This window comes from Mytilus edulis, chromosome 12 (assembly GCF_963676685.1).
Source record: "Mytilus edulis chromosome 12, xbMytEdul2.2, whole genome shotgun sequence".
NCBI lineage: Eukaryota > Metazoa > Mollusca > Bivalvia > Mytilida > Mytilidae > Mytilus > Mytilus edulis.
In genome coordinates, this window is record NC_092355.1 from 59,747,412 (window position 1) to 59,767,295 (window position 19,884).

Here is a 19,884-nt window from a genome sequence, read left to right on the forward strand (position 1 = left end):
CGAAATAATATATCATTTTCCTGTAAAAACGGAAAATGAATATTAAGTTAATTTCTTCTGTACACTGATTAAAAAAATTATTGGATTCAGACCAGGGAAGTTGTATTACATGAATATCATTGCATATGATGCACTATCATCTTAACTTTGGTAAACAAGGCCTATTACAAAAAACATATATACCACAAGTACCAGCTAACATAAACCTATGGCAGGCCATTTAGCTATTTTTTCGAATTTCAAATTATCTCATAATATTTAAGATATCTTAAAGTATATGAAATATCTTATAAATATGTTTTGTATAAGATATCTTATATAGTTCATTGGATATCATATTAAGAAAATTATATGAGATATCTTATAAACTACATGTATAAGACATCTCATAAATTATTTCAGATATCTCGTGAACTATATAAGATATCTTATAAATTTTATAAGATGTCTTTCAAACTATATCAAATATCTAATGAACTATTATATAAGATATCTTATAAAGTTTATGAGATATCTTGAAGTTAGATTAAATAGCAAAACGGCTTGCCATATTAACCAGTGAAAATTTTTTAAATGTATTTCAAATAGAACTGGCCAATTGTTGAATTAAGTAAAGCAATTACAAAAGTATATATATATATGCTTAATTGATAAGTTATTTAAAGCAATTGAACCAGTGAACTTTAAAATTATTTGGATCATTTTCATATCTTTTGAAACAGTTCCATAATGATGACATCGTATTTCAGGGGGGGAGGGGGTCTAATTTCATGAATGGTCTATCATCAACATTATTTTCAAAAACGCTGAAACTTTTGTCTTTTGCTGAAAAAAGAGCTAAATATAAAATAATTTCTTTTACAAGACAAGTTTTAATTAACATAACCGGCTCTACTGGGCGATCTGCTTTTACCATTCAAATTCATTCATCAATGTTATAATAAATTTGCTCTTTGCCAAGGTCTGTTTTGACACCCATTTTGACAAAAAGCATATTTTTGATCAACCTACTGAGCGATCTACTTTTACGAGACCACATACTCTCATAACATTTTAACTTCAATTGAATCCGGCCGCTCATTTACCTCATGTTGACATAACTAAATCGTTGTTAATAAAATGCGATCATAGTCAGCATTTTTATCCGAATTTTACTATGTTTTGACGACAAACTATGAAAAATTATAGTTGCCGTAATCGATGACGGAAACTTTTCCGGAAATACCGATTTTTGTTTTATTTTCCTGAATTGGGAATTAATATTGACAAACATTTTTTTGAAGCCGCTGGCGGATTTAAGGGCCGTTGATGGGCCCTAAACTATATAGTGGAATCATCCCTGTATCAACTAATTTCTCTTTTTTGACACTATGGTATTCCATTCTTATATTGTCAGATTGTACACCACAAGAAACCCAAACCAAACAATATGGCGAAAAGGTTACATTTTTACCTACGCAATATATATGAAAAGGTATACATTTTTAAAATCTAAATTATATGAAAAGGGTGGGGTAACCATGGTAACAAAACCCCAGCGCCACACCATTTTCATGAAGTGTTGAAGTGGCCCCCTGAGACAGACCTATCAGCATGACCAGTGTCCCTGGCTTATAAGAGAAAAATGGGAGGGGTTCCTCCATGTCAGAGATGGGTTGGTCTGATACTTAAAATCTTGCATCATATTATCACATGATCTGCAAATGCAAGGAACTCAATTGTTTTTCTTTTTGAAATATTTTCACATGGACATTCAGCAGACAACAGTCAATTATGTAATGTGTATGTATAAACAATGAATGCCATATGTAAGCATGGTAAGTGTGGATAATCTTCACCAATGTTCCTCATTGACTGTTGTCCGTCATCTGCTGAATGTCCAGTGGCAAATATTTCAAAACAAGAATAATTGAAGCAAAAATCTATTAGGTATTTTAATATGTTCATGCATATGATACCTATAACATGTATAACTAGATTTATTCTGTGATGTGATGAGGTTGCTCAGGATGAAGGGCACTAGGCTTCAACTTTTAAAAGGAGAGTTCAAAATGTGTAATTGGTCATGTTCAGTTGATAGGGGCACAGATGTTGATCTTCACATATCACATACATTTTGTAACTATAACACTAAACAGTGTATACACATGGTATAATAGGGTCATTGAGGGTTAAAACCTATGGCCCCCTAAGAGTAATTATAGTACTATTATGTTGGTGTATGTGCAGAAAGAGTGCCATTATACATATATATATATACATGTATATATATGTAAACTAATATAGTGAACATGGATAAAGTACTATATGAAAGGACTATAGCGAGACCAGCAAATTGTGTGAAAAAATAGGTACAAAATGTAAGTATTTTGTAGAAAATCAATAGTGTAGCAGCAAGCGTAACCAAGGTAAGCACACTGATACTAGGTATCTGGGAGAACATTACCACATAGATATGCTTACTTTCAAGGCCATCTATGTGACAAAATTTTGGCACTGGCAAAGTTTGTTCCATCATTAAATTTCAATCCTGAAAGAGTCCTGAAAAATCATACTTAAAAATGTAGATTACAAGCTAAAGTTATATTCCTATCACAGACCCCATCCACTTTTCCACTAGTTTTTCCCCAAATATTTTCATGATTATACATCATTTGTACATTTCTTCCTCTTATTCAAATCTCAATTAATACCTACACTCCCCTGCAGTAACTTAATTCATGTAATTTCAACATGGTTGAACTTAAAACCACCTTTCATAACCACTTTACTTGTCTTACTGAACGTCCTTGTTATACATGTTATACATGTACATTGTATGTCAAATGTGTAATAATGGTAGTAGGTCAAAGTATTAATCATGTTAATCATGAATGTTAATTCATTCCTATATATCTTTCATGTCTTTTCCTCATATGAATGTGAACATGATCATGATAATAGCTGTTTGACAAATTAGCAGCCAAAAATATATTTAAAATCTCAACATCATCAAGATCATCATGATCATTGAACATGTTTAACTTTCACTTTTGAACAAACACTGCTAAGCTGCTCATGAACATCAAGTGCAAAATATTGAGGTTTAATTCCATGTGCTGATCCTGTCATTTTAAAAAGGGGGTTCCCAACCCAGGACAAAGGGGGGTGTCCATCTGTATGTCCTCATTCAAATGCATTGATGGGCCTATTCATTCCATGCCTGGTGAGACCAAAAACTTCAAAATTAAAAAATTGATGCTTCTATGCTTTCATATGACTCGATCGCGACATGTTTTCTTCCTTAAAATGCATTTAATTTCTATGTAGAGTATACATGGTATACACAATAAACATCCTGTCAATCATCATGATCAACTTAATCAGTTTAATTATTAAATATAATCTCAAAGCTGAAATATATTGAAGTTAAATTATCAGGAAAGATACTGCTGCTAACAGGTTAGGAAGTTTCTCATAAAACTTGACCAGTTGAGTGACATTTAACCCTAGAGCTATGGCTATTAGTATTATATTAGATAACAAGGTGAAGGATAATAAATATATTGATGACACATTATAAAAAAAAGTGTGTCACAGTGTTATAGAAAAAAAATTGTTTCACAACAACCATTTCTGTAAATCAGAAATTTTTAAAAATCAACTCATTATCAAAAACTTTTGTGACTATCCAGCACGTCCAGAAAACACACTTTAAGAAAATACTTCTTGTTTTCATTTTAAGAAAATACTTCTAATTTCCAACTAATTTTTTGAAAATTATCACAACCTGAAATCAAGGTTTATTGTTTTTTGGCATTGTTGAACATGTTGAACATAATGTCAATATAAATATCATGACAAGCAAATGTTTGGTATGCATGTACCTCAAATAAATTAAAATGATTATGCTTATTTGCAAAATGTTAAATAAATTTAAGAATTGCTTTTATTTCCTACAAAATCGAAAGTGAAACTATAAAATTAAAACAGAAGTGAAAATGGAAATTGACATAATTTAGCAGTTATTGATCTAAATAAAGGTTGTCATAACAAAAACAAAAATATCAAAAAAATGTCAAATCTGAAAATTGCAGCATATGTGTGCATGTTTACCAGTAAGAATAGGCTGTATAACTCCATTCTGTTCCTTTCCCAGGACCGTGGAAAATTGCCTGTGATCTCCCGACATGTTGTGTCTGAAATGAACCACAGAGGAGTTCATGACCTTAAATCACCTTCGGGGGACAACGTAAACTTTCAATCTCCATTGGGAAAAAGCCAGAGAATATTGTTTTCAAAGGGCGATAATTGAAGTTGAAAAGAAATTATGGACGATGTGGCCAGCAGTGAGGACGAAAAAGAGTCGGATGCAGAGACAAGAAACGGATTCGGAATTTGGTCATTGTTAAAAAAGGATTGGCGGTGAGCTTATCTCGCTATAAACATCATGCAGACAGATTCAAATTGCTGCTTCCCTTCGAAAAGTCAAACACTTGCACTGCCCTCTGACATCCAGATCATATGTGACACTTATTTATGTATTAATGTTTTTTGAAGAAGCAATTTATACCTGTCAGCAGAACAGTACCAGTATCAATAGTATCCACGTCCATTTTTAAAGTCATGTGATATATTTCCCGCGAAATGTCTTCATGACGTCATTTGACGTTTTAACCAGGAACCAACACACTGAACAGAACAACTTTGAAGTTGTTGAGTAAATTTATATGAAAATGATAAATAGGAATATACTGTTGATTTTACACCCTAATGACATTAATTTGGAGACCCTTTTACATGTTTGAGAAATATTATAACACTATCTATAGGATAAATAATTTGAAAGATATCAGTGACAGTCAGGTGGATCCAGAACTTTTCCTAAAGGGGGCCCGCTGACTGACCTAAGGGGGGGCCCTCTCCAGTCATGCTTCAATGATTCCCTATGTAATCAACCAAATTTTTCCAACGAAAGGGGGGCCTGGGCCCCCTAGGGCTATTTTTAAAAAGAGTTTAAAGCCATTTTGTATTTTACTGCCCCATATGGGCGTTTTTAAATAAAAGCAGAACTTTCAGACCTAAAATAAATGGAAATCAACTTGTCTAAAATTTGATTTCAAGAGTTATTTTGAATACCTCTATTATAGACCTGTTTGTAAACAAAAAGTGCAATCTTAAATATTCTTTAAAATGATATTATTTTCATAATTTGTGTAGTTTCGTAGGGGACTTTTGTCCCCTACGAAACTTCTACTAAACACACATATTTTTTGCAATTTTAAATGTTTCCTAGAGAAATTCCAGTTTGTTTACTTTAAATAAAATACTAGAAAAATCTCATTTTTTTCTGAATTGAAAAACCATTTTTATCGTTAAAGATTAGACAGTACTTCACATATGACAAATGTATGAAGGTACAACTCATGTTACGTAGTGGACATTTTGATGCGTTACGTAGTGGACAAAACCGTTTCGTAGTGGACAAAAAGTTTCTTAGTTGACATCAACCCTATTATATGTTAATAAAAACATAATAAAAATGGCCCAATAAAAATTACATGAAACTAACCCTTGTTATTTGTTTTGCACATATATAATTGAAAAAAGATTAAAAAAAGATTGCATGGTAGTGGAAGTGTCCATTACGAAACGTTTTTCTCCCATACTTGTTTCGTAGGGGACATATTCGCATGTTTTATTTTTTTTCCCACAATCCCTATATTGCAATAGTAACAAGACTGATTGTATTCATCAAAGCATTTATTAAGCTGTACACTGATTTTTTTTTCATAATTTTAAAACCAGATACTGAAGGAGATTTGACCCGTTTCGTAGTGGACATTAACAAAAATACAGTATTACTCTGGTCCATTTGATGTGCTCAATTTTTCTTACCAACAATTTAATTGCCGTTATAAAAGCATCATTTCTTTTGTAATACCCTAATGTTTATATCTCTTGCAAACATAAATTACACTGATTTTATAAAACTGTTTATTAGCAATTTTAATAACTTTGTTCGTAGTGGACATTTTGTGAGGGACACACCTTCTGAAATTAAAAATCCTATATTGAAAGCTGTTTATTAAAATATGTTGGGTCTGAACATACTTTTGAACTATTAAAGAACTTATGTAAAGTAAAAATAACATTTATTTCTTCATTTTTTTACGATATTTTAGAGTATGAATGTTGAACAGGTGGTCTAGGGACATGCCATTTTGGTTGTTTTGGACCATTCAGGAGTCAATATCTTATCAATCCCTATAAAAATAAACTGTTTCTTTGCTTAAAAATGTTAAATCTTATTCAATGTACTGACTGCACAAAAAATTACTTGCAAAGATCAAACATATTTTTAGCTCACCTGGCCTAAAAGGCCAAGTGAGCTTTTCTCATCACTTGGCGTCCGGCGTCCGTCGTCGTCCGTCGTCGTCGTCGTTAACTTTTACAAAAATCTTCTTCTCTGAAACTACTGGGCCAAATTAAACCAAACTTGGCCACAATCATCATTGGGGTATCTAGTTTAAAAAATGTGTCCGGTGACCCGGCCAACAATCCAATATGGCCGCCATGGCTAAAAATAGAACATAGGGGTAAAATGCAGTTTTTGGCTCATAACTCAAAAACCAAAGCATTTAGAGCAAATCTGACATGGGGTAGAATTGTTAAACAGGTGAAGATCTATCTGCCCTGAAATTTTCAGATGAATCGGATAACCCGTTGTTGGGTTACTGCCCCTGAATTAGTAATTTTAAGGAAATTTTGCTGTTTTTGGTTATTATCTTGAATATTATTATAGATAGAGATAAACAGTAAACAGCAATAATGTTCAGCAAAGTAAGATTTACAAATAAGTCAACATGACTGAAATGGTCAGTTGACCCCTTTAGGAGTTATTGCCCTTTATAGTCAATTTTTAACCATTTTTCGTAAATCTTAGTAATATTTTACAAAAATCTTCTCCTCTGAAACTACGGGGCCAAATTAATCCAAACTTGGCCACAATCATCTTTAGGGTTAGTAGTTTGAAAAATGTGTCCGGTGACCCGGCCATCCAAACAAGATGGCCGCCATGGCTAAAAATAGAACATGGGGTAAAATGCAGTTTTTGGCTTATAACTCAAAAACCAAAGCATTTAGAGCAAATCTGACAGAGGTAAAATTGTTTATCAGTTCAAGATCTATCTGCCCTGAAATTTTCAGATGAATTGGACAACCCGTTGTGGGGTTGCTGGCCCTGAATTAGTAATTTTAAGGAAATTTTGATGTTTTTGGTTATTATCTTGAATATTATTATAGATAGAGATAAACTATAAACATCAATAATGTTCAGCAAAGTAAGATTTACAAATAAGTCAACATGAGCAAAATGGTCAGTTGACCCCTTTAGGAGTTATTGCCCTTTATAGTCAATTTTTAACCATTTTTCGTAAATCTTACTAATCTTTTACAAAAATCTTTTCCTCTGAAACTACTTGGCCAAATTAATCCAAACTTGGCCACAATCATCTTTTGGGTTAGTAGTTTGAAAAATGTGTCCGGTGACCCGGCCATCCAAACAAAATGGCCGCCATGGCTAAAAATAGAACATGGGGTAAAATGCAGTTTTTGGCTTATAACTCAAAACCCAAAGCATTTAGAGCAAATCTGACAGGGGTAAAATTGTTTATCAGGTCAACATTTATCTGCTCTGAAATTTTTAGATGAATCGGACATCCCGTTGTTGGGTTGCTGACCCTGAATTGTTAGTTTTAAGGAAATTTTGCTGTTTTTGGTTATTATCTTGAATATTATTATTGATAGAGATAAACTGTAAACAACAATAATGTTCAGCAAAGTAAGATTTACAAATAAGTCAACATGACCGAAATGGTCAATTGACCCCCTTAGGAGTTATTGTTCTTTATAGTCAATTTTTAACAATTTTCATAAAATTTGTAAATTTTTACTAACATTTTCCACTGAAACTAATGGGCCAAGTTCATTATAGATAGAGATAATTTTAAGCAGCAAGAATGTTCAGTAAAGTAAGATGTACAAACACATCACCATCACCAAAACACAATTTTGTCATGAATCCATCTGCTTCCTTTAATATTCACCTAGACCAAGGTGAGCGACACAGGCTCTTTAGAGCCTCTAGTTTAATAACGTTGTACATAGCTTTTGTTGCTTTTTCTGATAGTCTTTTCTTTGCTTTATTGAAGGATCCGGATCTTGTTAACAATAGTCCAAGGTAGTTAAATTCTTTCACTATTTCAATTTCATTTTCTTCATAAATGAAATTAATATTATTAGGCTGTCTTCCTTTAGAGAAAATTAAAACTTTAGTCTTAGATGTATTTACTTTAAGTTTCCAAGTATCACAATATTCACTGAAGCAATTTAATTGCATTTGAAGGTCTTCCTTTGTTTCTGACATTAGAACAGTATCATCGGCATATAATAAAATGAACAGCTTTAAATAGATATTGAGGCTAGTTTCTAGGGAGTTCGATATTGATGACAAACCTTTCACATTATGTGATAGCAAAAAATCAGTGAGGTCATTGATATATAAAGAGAATAATAGAGGGGAAAGATTTTCCCCTTGTCTAACTCCAGTGTTACATGGGAAAAAATCAGATTTTTGATTATTGTATATAACTCTTGATTTTATATTATTGTACATACTATGTATTACTGTATGCATTTTTCCATCAATGTGATTCAATGCCATCTTAAACCATAGGCCGTTTCTCCAAACTGTGTCGAACGCTTTGGCAAAATCAATATAAACACAAAATAACTTTTTCTTTTGCGATCTAGCTAGGTCGAAGAGGCTTTGTAATATAAATATGTTATCTGTTGTTGAATATTTTTTCCTAAAGCCACTTTGATTGTTATGTATTATTGAAAAGTTCTCGAAATATTTCGTTAATCGTTCATTTAGGATGGACGTAAAAAGTTTTCCAAAACAGCTAAGAATAGTGATAGGTCTATAATTTTGCGGATCTTGTTGATTTCCTTTTTTTTAGCTCACCTGGCCCAAAGGGCCAAGTGAGCTTTTATCAGCACTTGGCGTCCGGCGTCCGGCGTCTGTCGTCTGTCGTCTGTCGTCCGTCGTCGTCTGGCGTCGTTAACTTTTACAAAAATCTTCTCCTCTGAAACTACTGGGCCAAATTTAACCAAACTTGGCCACAATCATCATTGGGGTATCTAGTTTAAAAAATGTGTCCGGTGACCCGGCCAACCAACCAAGATGGCCGCCATGGCTAAAAATAGAACATAGGGGTAAAATGCAGTTTTTGGCTTATAACTCAAAAACCAAAGCATTTAGAGCAAATCTGACATGGGGTAATATTGTTCATCGGGTCAAGATCTGTCTGCCCTGAAATTTTCAGATGAATCGGACATTTCGTTGTTGGGTTGCTGCCCCTGAAATGGTAATTTTAAGGAAACTTTGCTGTTTTTGGTTATTATCTTGAATATTATTATAGATAGAGATAAACTGTAAACAGCAATAATGTTCAGCAAAGTAAGATCTACAAATAAGTCAACATGACCAAAATGGTCAGTTGACCACTTTAGGAGTTATTGCCCTTTATAGTCAATTTTTAACCATTTTTCGTAAATCTTAGTAATCTTTTAGAAAAATCTTCTCCTCTGAAACTACTGGGCCAAATTTAACCAAACTTGGCCACAATCATCATTGGGGTATTTAGTTTAAAAAATGTGTCCGGTGACCCGGCCAACCAACCAAGATGGCCGCCATGGCTAAAAATAGAACATAGGGGTAAAATGCAGTTTTTGGCTTATAACTCAAAAACCAAAGCATTTAGAGCAAATCTGACGGGGTAATATTGTTCATCGGGTCAAGATCTGTCCGCCCTGCAATTTTCAGATGAATCGGACATTTCGTTGTTGGGTTGCTGCCCCTGAAATGGTAATTTTAAGGAAATTTTGCTGTTTTTGGTTATTATCTTGAATATTATTATAGATAGAGATAAACTGTAAACAGCAATAATGTTCAGCAAAGTAAGATCTACAAATAAGTCAACATGACCAAAATGGTCAGTTGACCACTTTAGAAGTTATTGCCCTTTATAGTCAATTTTTAACCATTTTTCGTAAATCTTAGTAATCTTTTAGAAAAATCTTCTCCTCTGAAACTACTGGGCCAAATTTAACCAAACTTGGCCATAATCATCATTGGGGTATCTAGTTTAAAAAATGTGTCCGGTGAACCGCCCAACCAACCAAGATGGCCGCCATGGCTAAAAATAGAACATAGGGGTAAAATGCAGTTTTTGGCTTATAACTCAAAAACCAAAGCATTTAGAGCAAATCTGACATAGGTAAAATTGTTCATCAGGTCAAGATCTATCTGCCGTGAAATTTTCAGATGAATCGGACATTCCGTTGTTGGGTTGCTGCCCCTGAAATGGTAATTTTAAGGAAATTTTGCTGTTTTTGGTTATTATCTTGAATATTATTATAGATAGAAATAAACTGTAAACAGCAATACTGTTCACCAAAGTAAGATCTACAAATAAGTCAACATGACCAAAATGGTCAGTTGACCACTTTAGGAGTTATTGCCCTTTATAGTCAATTTTTAACCATTTTTCATAAATCTTAGTAATCTTTTAGAAAAATCTTCTCCTCTGAAACTACTGGGCCAAATTTAACCAAACTTGGCCATAATCATCATTTGGGTATCTAGTTTAAAAGTGTGTCCGCTGACCCGCCCAACCAACTAAGATGGCCGCCATGGCTAAAAATAGAACATAGGGGTAAAATGCAGTTTTTGGCTTATAACTCAAAAACCAAAGCATTTAGAGCAAATCTGACATGGGGGTAAAATTGTTCATCAGGTCAAGATATATCTGCCCTGAAATTTTCAGATGAATCGGACATTCCTTTGTTGGGTTGCTGCTCCTGAATTGGTAATTTTGAGGAAATTTTACTGTTTTTTTTGTTATTATCTTGAATATTATTATAGATAGAGATAAACTGTAAACAGCAATAATGTACAGCAAAGTAAGAACTAAAAATAAGTCAGTATGACCAAAATAGTCAATTGACCCCCTAAGGAGTTACAGTACAGTTCAAGAGTACCAACTCTCCCACACCCTACACCGAGGAAAATGTCGGAGCCACTCCGACAAACTCCGATATTCCTCCCAAAATGTTGGGAGGAATTTGGGAGTAATCTCTCCCAAAATCAGGTAAATGTTTATTGTGATAACGAGCTCACTCTCTACACCGAGGAATTAATTGCCCTTATCCTACTTTGATCTATACCGGCACAAGACTGAATGGGTAATTGGATTACCTGACAGGTAAAGGTTGAAGTAATAAAGAGTTATATTTCCGGTCTACTGTACCAGTTTAAGTGTCAAACAGGTGTATAATTTTAAATGTCTTTTATACTAATTAAATTTCATTTGTGGTAATAAAAACTAAAGTCAAAATATTTTCGTATTTTTTGTTAGCCCATCTAAAAATATCTTAACCTTAATGTACAATGTTAAATGCTAAAAATAGTTAACATCAATGTTATCCACAGCACGAGTTTTTTAAAGGGCGGGAAAAAATATCGCGTACTAGTAATCTCAGGTGACCTTTCTGGCCGACCGTGGGAAAGTCCATTCAAGGTTTCTAAAGTTGCAGAACGACATTTTTGTGCAATCGTATTGAGGCTCCAGAAGGTCCTTTTACATTTGATTTATCGGGAAAATATAATTCTTATCCGAATAAACGTGAACACATTTTTAACTATTTGAATTTTAATGTTTTATCTTTCAAAAAAGAAAGTACATTAGTTATATGTCCATGGTCAATAATATAGATTTACAGATGGTGATGTACTAATTGAAATTATGATGGAAATTGTCCGGGGTGACTGATTGTATTCAAACGACAATAATCATGATAATACGATAAAGAAATGCCAATTGTAGGCGGTTGGGAAATTTTGAAAATAAAATGATGACTGATTTAACTGAAATAGAATATTATGATGGGCAATTATGAGGTTTGATAAATTTTATTAATAATTAAAGGATTAGTGACCTATCGGATAGCGATAAGCGGATTACTTATCATCACAACTTTTAACATCTTTTGTAAACGTAAAATGATTGAGCGTCATAAACTTGTCAAACACCGGTAGAATTATAGTACATTTATAATATAATTAATGTGAAAATATTTTTCACTTTCCAAATTCAAATGACGAAATTGATATAAATACTTTCGTCAATTTGAAAACCGTTCCGTAAAATGCGAAAATGACGAGCACTATCAATATCACTTGAAATTATTTTCTTTGTCAACAGAGTTGTCATTTAACAGTTTCTGTTCGTAATTTGAATTATTCAAGTCTGTATAAATGTACCGAGGTGGTGAAACATAATATTTTACATTGCTCAATAAATTAAGTTTACTTGATGATCCGATGAATCGGGTTACCGAAAAAAAAACCATGATTTTATTAGCCAGTTGAATTTTTAATAATGAACAATTAATGCGCTGATATTGCTTATTGAATAAGTTATAAAAGAAACTAATTGTGGCAAAATCGTCCTTGCTGAAAGAACACAATGTATGACCTGACCGGACTGTAATAGAAACACAAAATAACAATTTTCTTCGTACTTTTTCGTGTGTACGTTCTATTTTAAAGATAACGGCATAAGACACAAATATAAAAGATAATAATTATCTTATTCTAAATGATATTGTCACATCTTTATCTGTCAAAGAAAGGAAAACATTTGTTCAATTTATAATACCGTGATTTTAAAGCACACCTGTGCAACCAAGATCGATTAAATGTTCAAAGGTAAATTATCTGGGTAATCCAATTATGTTGTCACGCGTCGTTAATTTGAAGTACATCCGATGGGCAATAAACCAATTAACAGCCACGCGGTGTTGGGAGAGAATCTTTGGAGGATTTTAGGAGTGAAATCCGCGGTACTCGGTGTGATTCCGAGAAACACGGAAATCGGAGAAAAAAGTTATCGAATCGATATTTTTGAACAGTACTGTATGACCCTTCATAGTCAATTTTTAACAATTTTCTTAAAATTTGAAGATTTTCAATAACATTTTCCACAGAAAGTACTGTTATAAATAGAGATAATTGTAAGCAGCAAGAATGTTTAGTAAAGTAAGATCTACAAACACATCACCATCACCAAAACACAATTTTGTCATGAATCCATCTGTGTCCATTGTTTAATACTCACATAGACCAAGGTGAGCGACACAGGCTCTTTAGAGCCTCTAGTTTTAAAGTGGCTGGGACAAGAAAATACGTTTCTATTGAAAAACGCCCATATAACATGTATAAAATGCATAGGTGTTTCGATTAAGTTTAATTTTCTCCTTAACCATTTTAACCTGACCCGTTTTTTAACTTTTGCAAATTAATCCTTGATATTCAATCATATTTCTATCTTATAATGTCATGAATGTATTATGTTGGTCCTAACAGTTTCATTTTTGATTAAAGTCTGTCAATTGAGAATCGTAAAACATTAACTTTTACTCGTTATTTCTCCATTGACTCAATGCTAAATATACAGATACCCATGTCTTCTTTTGCAACAAATAAAGAAATTCCATTAATAAAAATAAAACTTTGCATATCGATTAATATATATTCAAATATGTATCTGGCAAAAAATACTATTTAAAAGTTAAAACTTTAATTTCTGGTCAATTTCTGTCTAAAATTGATTTAAAAAAGTGAATATTTCAGGATTTTTCAAAATGACTGATGATGTACATGTACATGTATATGGAAATGTTGCATCAAATCAAGGATTTGTATAGTAAGAATTTTCCTTGATTAAATTTAATTTTTCATGTAGAATCTTGGATGTTTCTTTGATTTTCTTTGGTGATATTTCGATATGATTGATTTCAATATTTCTTGAGAAAAAAAAGAAATATTTTAAATGTGACACGGGAACATTTTATTTTGACGGACTATACTTTACATGCTTTAACTATTAAATAGTTAACAATAAAATTTATAATATTTTTTTTCTCTTCTTTTTTTTTAAAGATGTTTTCCTGTTTTCTGTATAATATATCTTTCTTTAGAAATATATTTATACATTCCTTTTAGAACAATAAAATATTAACGTCCCAAGAAAAAAATTCGCAACAATTGATATAGATAAATATTCTATACCTTCAAAATCCCATCACTTGACGAACAGGTGAACTCTGACTTGGGTTGTAATGTTACATAACAATATATTGTCAGGTAGACGTGCAAACCAAAAGCAACCAGGTGACATTAAACGGTAAACAGACAGAAAGTCACAGGACAAAAAGTCACAGGACATAGTCACAAATGTGATAGGACAAAAAGCCACAAATAATTTTTTGACAATTGTTTTAATATATTTTGAAATATTTACTTTTTATAACCTATATTCATTTTTAAGTTAAGGAAATTGCTCATAAACCTTGATAAATAAAATTGTATTAAATTTTAAACATGCAAAGGATGTATTTATTCGCAAAATGAAGTCATTTTAGTACCATGCCACTTTGACATTGTTTTCATAACAATTATTTAATCATTATTAATATTTATTGAATAAATTTTAATTACAAACTTGCTTTATATATTAAACTTTAATAAAAATACAAAAAGATATTTTCAAATTTAGTGTTTTCTTGTTCAAAGAAAAATAATCTCTAAACTGAATTGTGACTTTTGTCCTGTGACTTTTTGTCTGTGACTTTTTGTCCTGTGACTTTCTGTCCTACATCCTACAAGTCACAGGACATAAAGTCACAGATTTGATAGGACAAAAAGTCACAGAAATATTTACTTTTTATACGCCCGTCTTTTAGACGGGACGTATTATGGTATACCGTTGTCCATCCGTCCGTCGTCCACACTTCGGACAATAACTCAAAAACACAGTCACTTTCACCAATTTCCATGAAACTTAAGTGAATTGTTTATATGTCATGTATGTATTGACGTAAGCTCCCTTTTGTTTTTTTTTAATTTCAGATTTTAAGTTTTGGATTTATGGGGCTTTATTCATAAAAAAGGGGGGATTTTCAACACTTCAGACAATAACTCAAAAAGGCTTTCACCACTGTCCATGAAACTTTGGTGAATTGTTTATATCTATTGATGTAAGCTCCCTTTCAATTTTTATAAATTTCAGATTTTAAGTTTTGGATTTATGGGGCTTTAAATATTCATAAAAAAAGGGGGATTTTCAACACTTCGGACAATAACTCAAAAAGACTTTCACCAATGTCCATAAAACTTCGGTGAATTGTTTATATCTATTGATGTAAGCTCCCTTTCAATTTTTATAAATTTCAGATTTTAAGTTTTGGATTTATGGGGCTTTATATCGAATTATTCATAAAAAAAAAGGGGGATTTTCGACACTTCGGACAATAACTCAAAAAGGCTTTCACCAATGTCCATGAAACTTTGGTGATTTGTTTATATCTATTTTTTTTGTAGAAATGAGTGTTTTTTATTCAAAGAAAATAATCAGAAAAAATGAATTGTGACTTTTTGTCCTGTGACTTTTTGTCCGTGACTTTTGCCTGTGACTTTTTGTCCTGTGACTTTCCATGCTTTCTGTCCTACATTCTTGGAGCACACCCTCCCCTTTTATCCTTGTTTTTTTTTATGAATGGCTGGATCCACACCTGCACCATAACAATTTAACATCATGAACAAATATATGAAAAACACACTACAGAAGAATTTCAAAAGAAAGAAAACTAGAAGTTCAAAAATGTTTTTCAAGTCATGCAAGTGGGACAAAATTCTACATATTAATTTTTAGTTGGCCTAATGTTAGAAATTTGACGTATGTATACAAATTTCGTCATAAATGTCCATTTATGGCAGATTTATGGTAGTAGTAAAAGGACTTAAGGTTAATGTTTAATTAGATGATATTTTCAAAATTTGTTTTACTTTCAGGACATTTTTAACTTAACTAATAACTGATAACACTTTACCTATTGAAATAAATGGACTACCATTTAACACGTTTAATATTTATAAATGTTACATGTATGTGAAATGACAATTTATGATTTTTTTTCAGAATTTTACGAGATGATTTTATTTTACTACGACTATTTGCAGTATGTGGAATGACATTTTGTTTTGCCATGTTCTTTCTTCAGATTGGTACATCACTTAGATCATATGAGGTTAGAACAAAGAAAAAGAAATATTCCTTAATTGGGCCACATTTAAAAGAACATCTGTTTCCCCTCCCCGGGTCTACCCTTTGTAAACAGACCAGGAAGGCAGGTTCTTTTTTTTTTTTTTTTTGTAACTGGATGTGATTGTCATAGCATGGTCACATGAATGGTTTGGCTTGTCCAGTCCAGGCCACTTATCAGTTGTTTGTGCTCAATTTGAGTGTATTTATTTAGATTATCAATCCTTTTGCTTTCAAGCACTTTCCAAAAATGGAAACAAATTATTTTCAGGAAAAAAATAATTTTGATTTTTTTTGTGGAAAATAATTTTTTGACCCGGAGGCTTATTTTTGACCTGGGTGGGGGAGGGGAAACAAACATATTTTTAATTTTGGCCTTGTAGATTCTCTTTTGTTTAAAAAAACCGTCAGACACTTAGAAGGACATCAATAAGTTTAAATACTTTAATAACTATAAGCACATGTTACATAGGATACCATTAACAGGAAGAGGATAGATAACCCCAACAGCAAACCAGTTATTGTTCAAACATAATATAGAGTTATCTCTCTTTATATAGTCCAATTACATTAGAGGAACAGGCATTGCCTAAAAGATTATTGGGGATGAAAGGGTTAACCTCACTTAATTGGCCACAAAAGTATGATTTCCTCAGATTTATGAGACCATAGCTAGTTTTTTTTTTTTTTATTTCCCTGGCCATTTCAATGACGTTTGCTTATAAACATGATATAAACTGATGTGATTGTATAAATAATTCTTAAGACAACTGAACTGAATAAATTATCTAAGAGGCTAGAGTAGCTTGATACAGCATTGTATCACAAAGAAAGATGAAAGATAATACATTCTGATTAAGATACAGATCTTGCGTGTGTTACAAAAATCTGAAAGCACTTTTTAGCTCACCTGGTCTGAAGGGCCATGTGAGCTTTTCTCATCACTTGGCGTTCGTCGTCGTCCGTCGTCGTCGTCCGTCGTCGTTAACTTTTACAAAAATCTTCTCTGAAAGTACTGGGTCAAATTTAACCAAACTTGGCCACAATCATTATTGGGGTATCTAGTTTCAAAAAATGTCTCCAGTGACCCGGCCAACCAACCAAGATCGCCGCCATGGATAAAAATAGAACATAGGGGTAAAATGCAGTTTTTGGCTTATAACTCAAAAATCAAAGCATTTAGAGCAAATCTGACAGGAGGTGAAATTGTTGATCAGGCCAAGATCTATCTGCCCTGAAATTTTCAGATGAATCAGATAACTGGTTGATGGGTTGCTGCCCCTGGATTGATAATTTTAAGGATATTTTGCTGTTTTTTTTGTTATTATCTTGAATATTATTATAGATAGAGATAAACTGTAAACAACAATAATGTACAGCAAAGTAAGACCTAAAAATAAGTCAACATGCCCAAAATGGTCAATTGACCCCCTCAAGGAGTTATTGTCCTTCATAGTCAATTTTTAATAATTTTCATAAAATTTATATATATATTTTCACTAACATTTTCCACTGAAACTACTGGGCCAAGTTCATTATAGATACAGATAATTGTAAGCAGCAAGAATGTTTAGAAAAGTAAGATCTACAAGCACATCACCATCACCAAAACACAATTTTGTCATGAATCCATATGTGTCCTTTGTTTAATATTCACATAGACCAAGGTGAGCGACACAGGTTCTTTAGAGTCTATAGTTACTTTTAAATGCTGTTCTGGCATGTCTGGTTTTTATAACATGGGTCAATGAAATTTAATCCCACCAATTAATTGATGGTGTGTATTGATCTGACAAAACCAGAATGGGTTCTAAAACAGAAATTATATTTAGAACACTTTTTTTCTTGTCCTCAGTGTTGACATGATTTAATCAAAGTTTGTATACCAAGCAAAATCATAAGTATCTGAAAAATATAGGAGTTATCTCCCTTTCAATACAAAATTCTTCTTGCACAGCATAACAAAAGATCAAACCTTGCAGTACTTGGTGATGTAGATAGCTACTATGGACATTTAAATCGAGAACACAATATCATTTCTATTTTAAATGATGTGTAAGGCATTAAGGGAGGACATCAAAAGTTCAATGTAGGATAAAAAAACTTAATTCATATAGTTTTTTCACTGACCCCCCAGGTCCCTACCCCCCTCTTAACTTAATTTGGGAAAAATTGATTGACCAATAAGATTATATATATAAAAGCGATGTCAATTAAACAAAGCTTTCAGCAATTTTGCCCCCCCCCCCCCCCCCCCCCCCCCAAAAAAAAACCTATTTGAATTAAGTTTTTTATCCTTCATTGATCTTTTGATGTCGTCCCTAAATAAGATAGCAATCTTTCTATTTTATTTTCTGTTCATTTTGCAGCTACTACAGCAATATATAGAAGAGAGAGAATCACAGTATTCATTTTTGGACTTTTACGAGAGTAACGAGTATTGGTCATGGGACCCAGATTTATTTCTATTGACGGTCAACACAACGTTTTATGCCCATTGACCTCTGTCCACCATAGAAATGTGATTATGAATACATTTTGTGCCCATCTAGATCTTTTAACATGTGATATTATTAGTTGTCGGCCACTAAGTGGTTAGTACTTCATTACGATGTTCCATTATGGCGGGAAGAAGGAGGAACTAGTCTTTTTATCAATCATTTTGTCAATCATTAGCTTTGGACAAATTATCAGTACATATTTAATGGATCACATACATTGAGATGAGGAAAGTTAATTGATGAATAGATATCATGTTTATATTTGTATTCGTGAATAGAATGAATGAGTGAAAGAACTTGATTTTATTATCATGTATTACTATTATTATAGGACCAATGAATTTCATTTGAATAACATGAATAGATATTTGACACATGTGTAATTTTAGAAAATGAATATTTTTGTAAAATCTATCTTGAATCAAATGATTCCTTGATAGCTCTAGAGAATATATGAGAGTTGTAAGGGGGTACCTTCATGAAGAATAACAGTAAAAATTTATTCTTATTGACGTTAAGGGTAATTTGTAGTGCATGACGATTAAAATGTACAACTTTTTTAGTTGATAAAAATATGGGCTAATTTTGACAAATCAAATTTTTTTTTTTCCAAAAACATGAAAAGTAACAATAACAATAATTATTTGAGACCTCTGACCAATCACAAGAAGGATATTTTGATTTTCACTGTAAAATCTTAACCAATTTGAAGCTAACGGTAGTCGAAAATGACCATTTGAAGACTGACGATAAATGGCATTACTACCCTCATATATGCGAAATATATGTTAAGGCTTCACAACATTGCAACTATTTATGCATATTAAAACTAGGGTTAATGATTAACTAAAAAATATGATATTTGTCTTTGTAAGGCATTCATAAAACATCTCCTTAATTTTATATCAAACAGGCTATTATTTGAACTTGGAATTATTTTCAATTATGGAATTTGCATAATTTCTTGTGTTTAAACTTTTTTATAAATTCTATGTTTATTTGGTATTATAATCTTTTGAGGGGTTAATAACACTTTCCATACAATGTATTTTGGTTAGATAGTGTTGTACGTGGCACAGTACATCCTATTGAAAATATACTATTTTCTTTGTAATAGAAAGTGTTGTGCGCAGCACAGAACATTTCAGTACAGAATAAACATGGAATTTATTAAA

General features: G+C 32.3%; 2 protein-coding genes across 5 annotated transcripts in view; one reads left to right on the top strand and one right to left on the bottom strand.

The window, feature by feature from the left end:
* LOC139498871 (nicotinate phosphoribosyltransferase-like) overlaps positions 1 to 4,668 on the bottom strand; it is a 34,868-nt gene extending 30,200 nt beyond the window's left edge. The window contains exons 1-2 of one of the 3 annotated variants that reach the window (XM_071287457.1): positions 4,096 to 4,201; positions 2,464 to 2,541 (exon numbers count right to left, since the gene is read on the bottom strand). In XM_071287457.1, coding sequence (XP_071143558.1) covers positions 2,464 to 2,518 — 55 coding nt within the window. In that variant the 5' untranslated portion in view covers positions 2,519 to 2,541; positions 4,096 to 4,201. Of the gene's footprint in view, positions 1 to 2,463; positions 2,542 to 4,095; positions 4,360 to 4,552 lie in introns of those variants that run through there. The other 2 variants (XM_071287456.1, XM_071287455.1) reach the window with 2 other exon arrangements.
* On the top strand, positions 4,252 to 19,537 carry LOC139498873 (uncharacterized). Of its 2 annotated transcripts, none has more exons than XM_071287458.1 (3): positions 4,252 to 4,404; positions 16,086 to 16,194; positions 18,578 to 19,537. In XM_071287458.1, exons 1-3 carry the CDS (start codon positions 4,310 to 4,312, stop codon positions 18,707 to 18,709), a joined length of 336 nt encoding a protein of 111 aa, XP_071143559.1. In that variant the 5' UTR covers positions 4,252 to 4,309; the 3' UTR covers positions 18,710 to 19,537. The 2 variants fall into 2 exon arrangements, with proteins under 2 accessions (XP_071143559.1, XP_071143560.1); XM_071287459.1 differs by lacking the exon at positions 4,252 to 4,404 and adding an exon at positions 4,618 to 4,699 and having other exon boundaries at positions 18,578 to 18,849.
* The last annotated feature ends 347 nt before the right edge of the window (positions 19,538 to 19,884 follow it).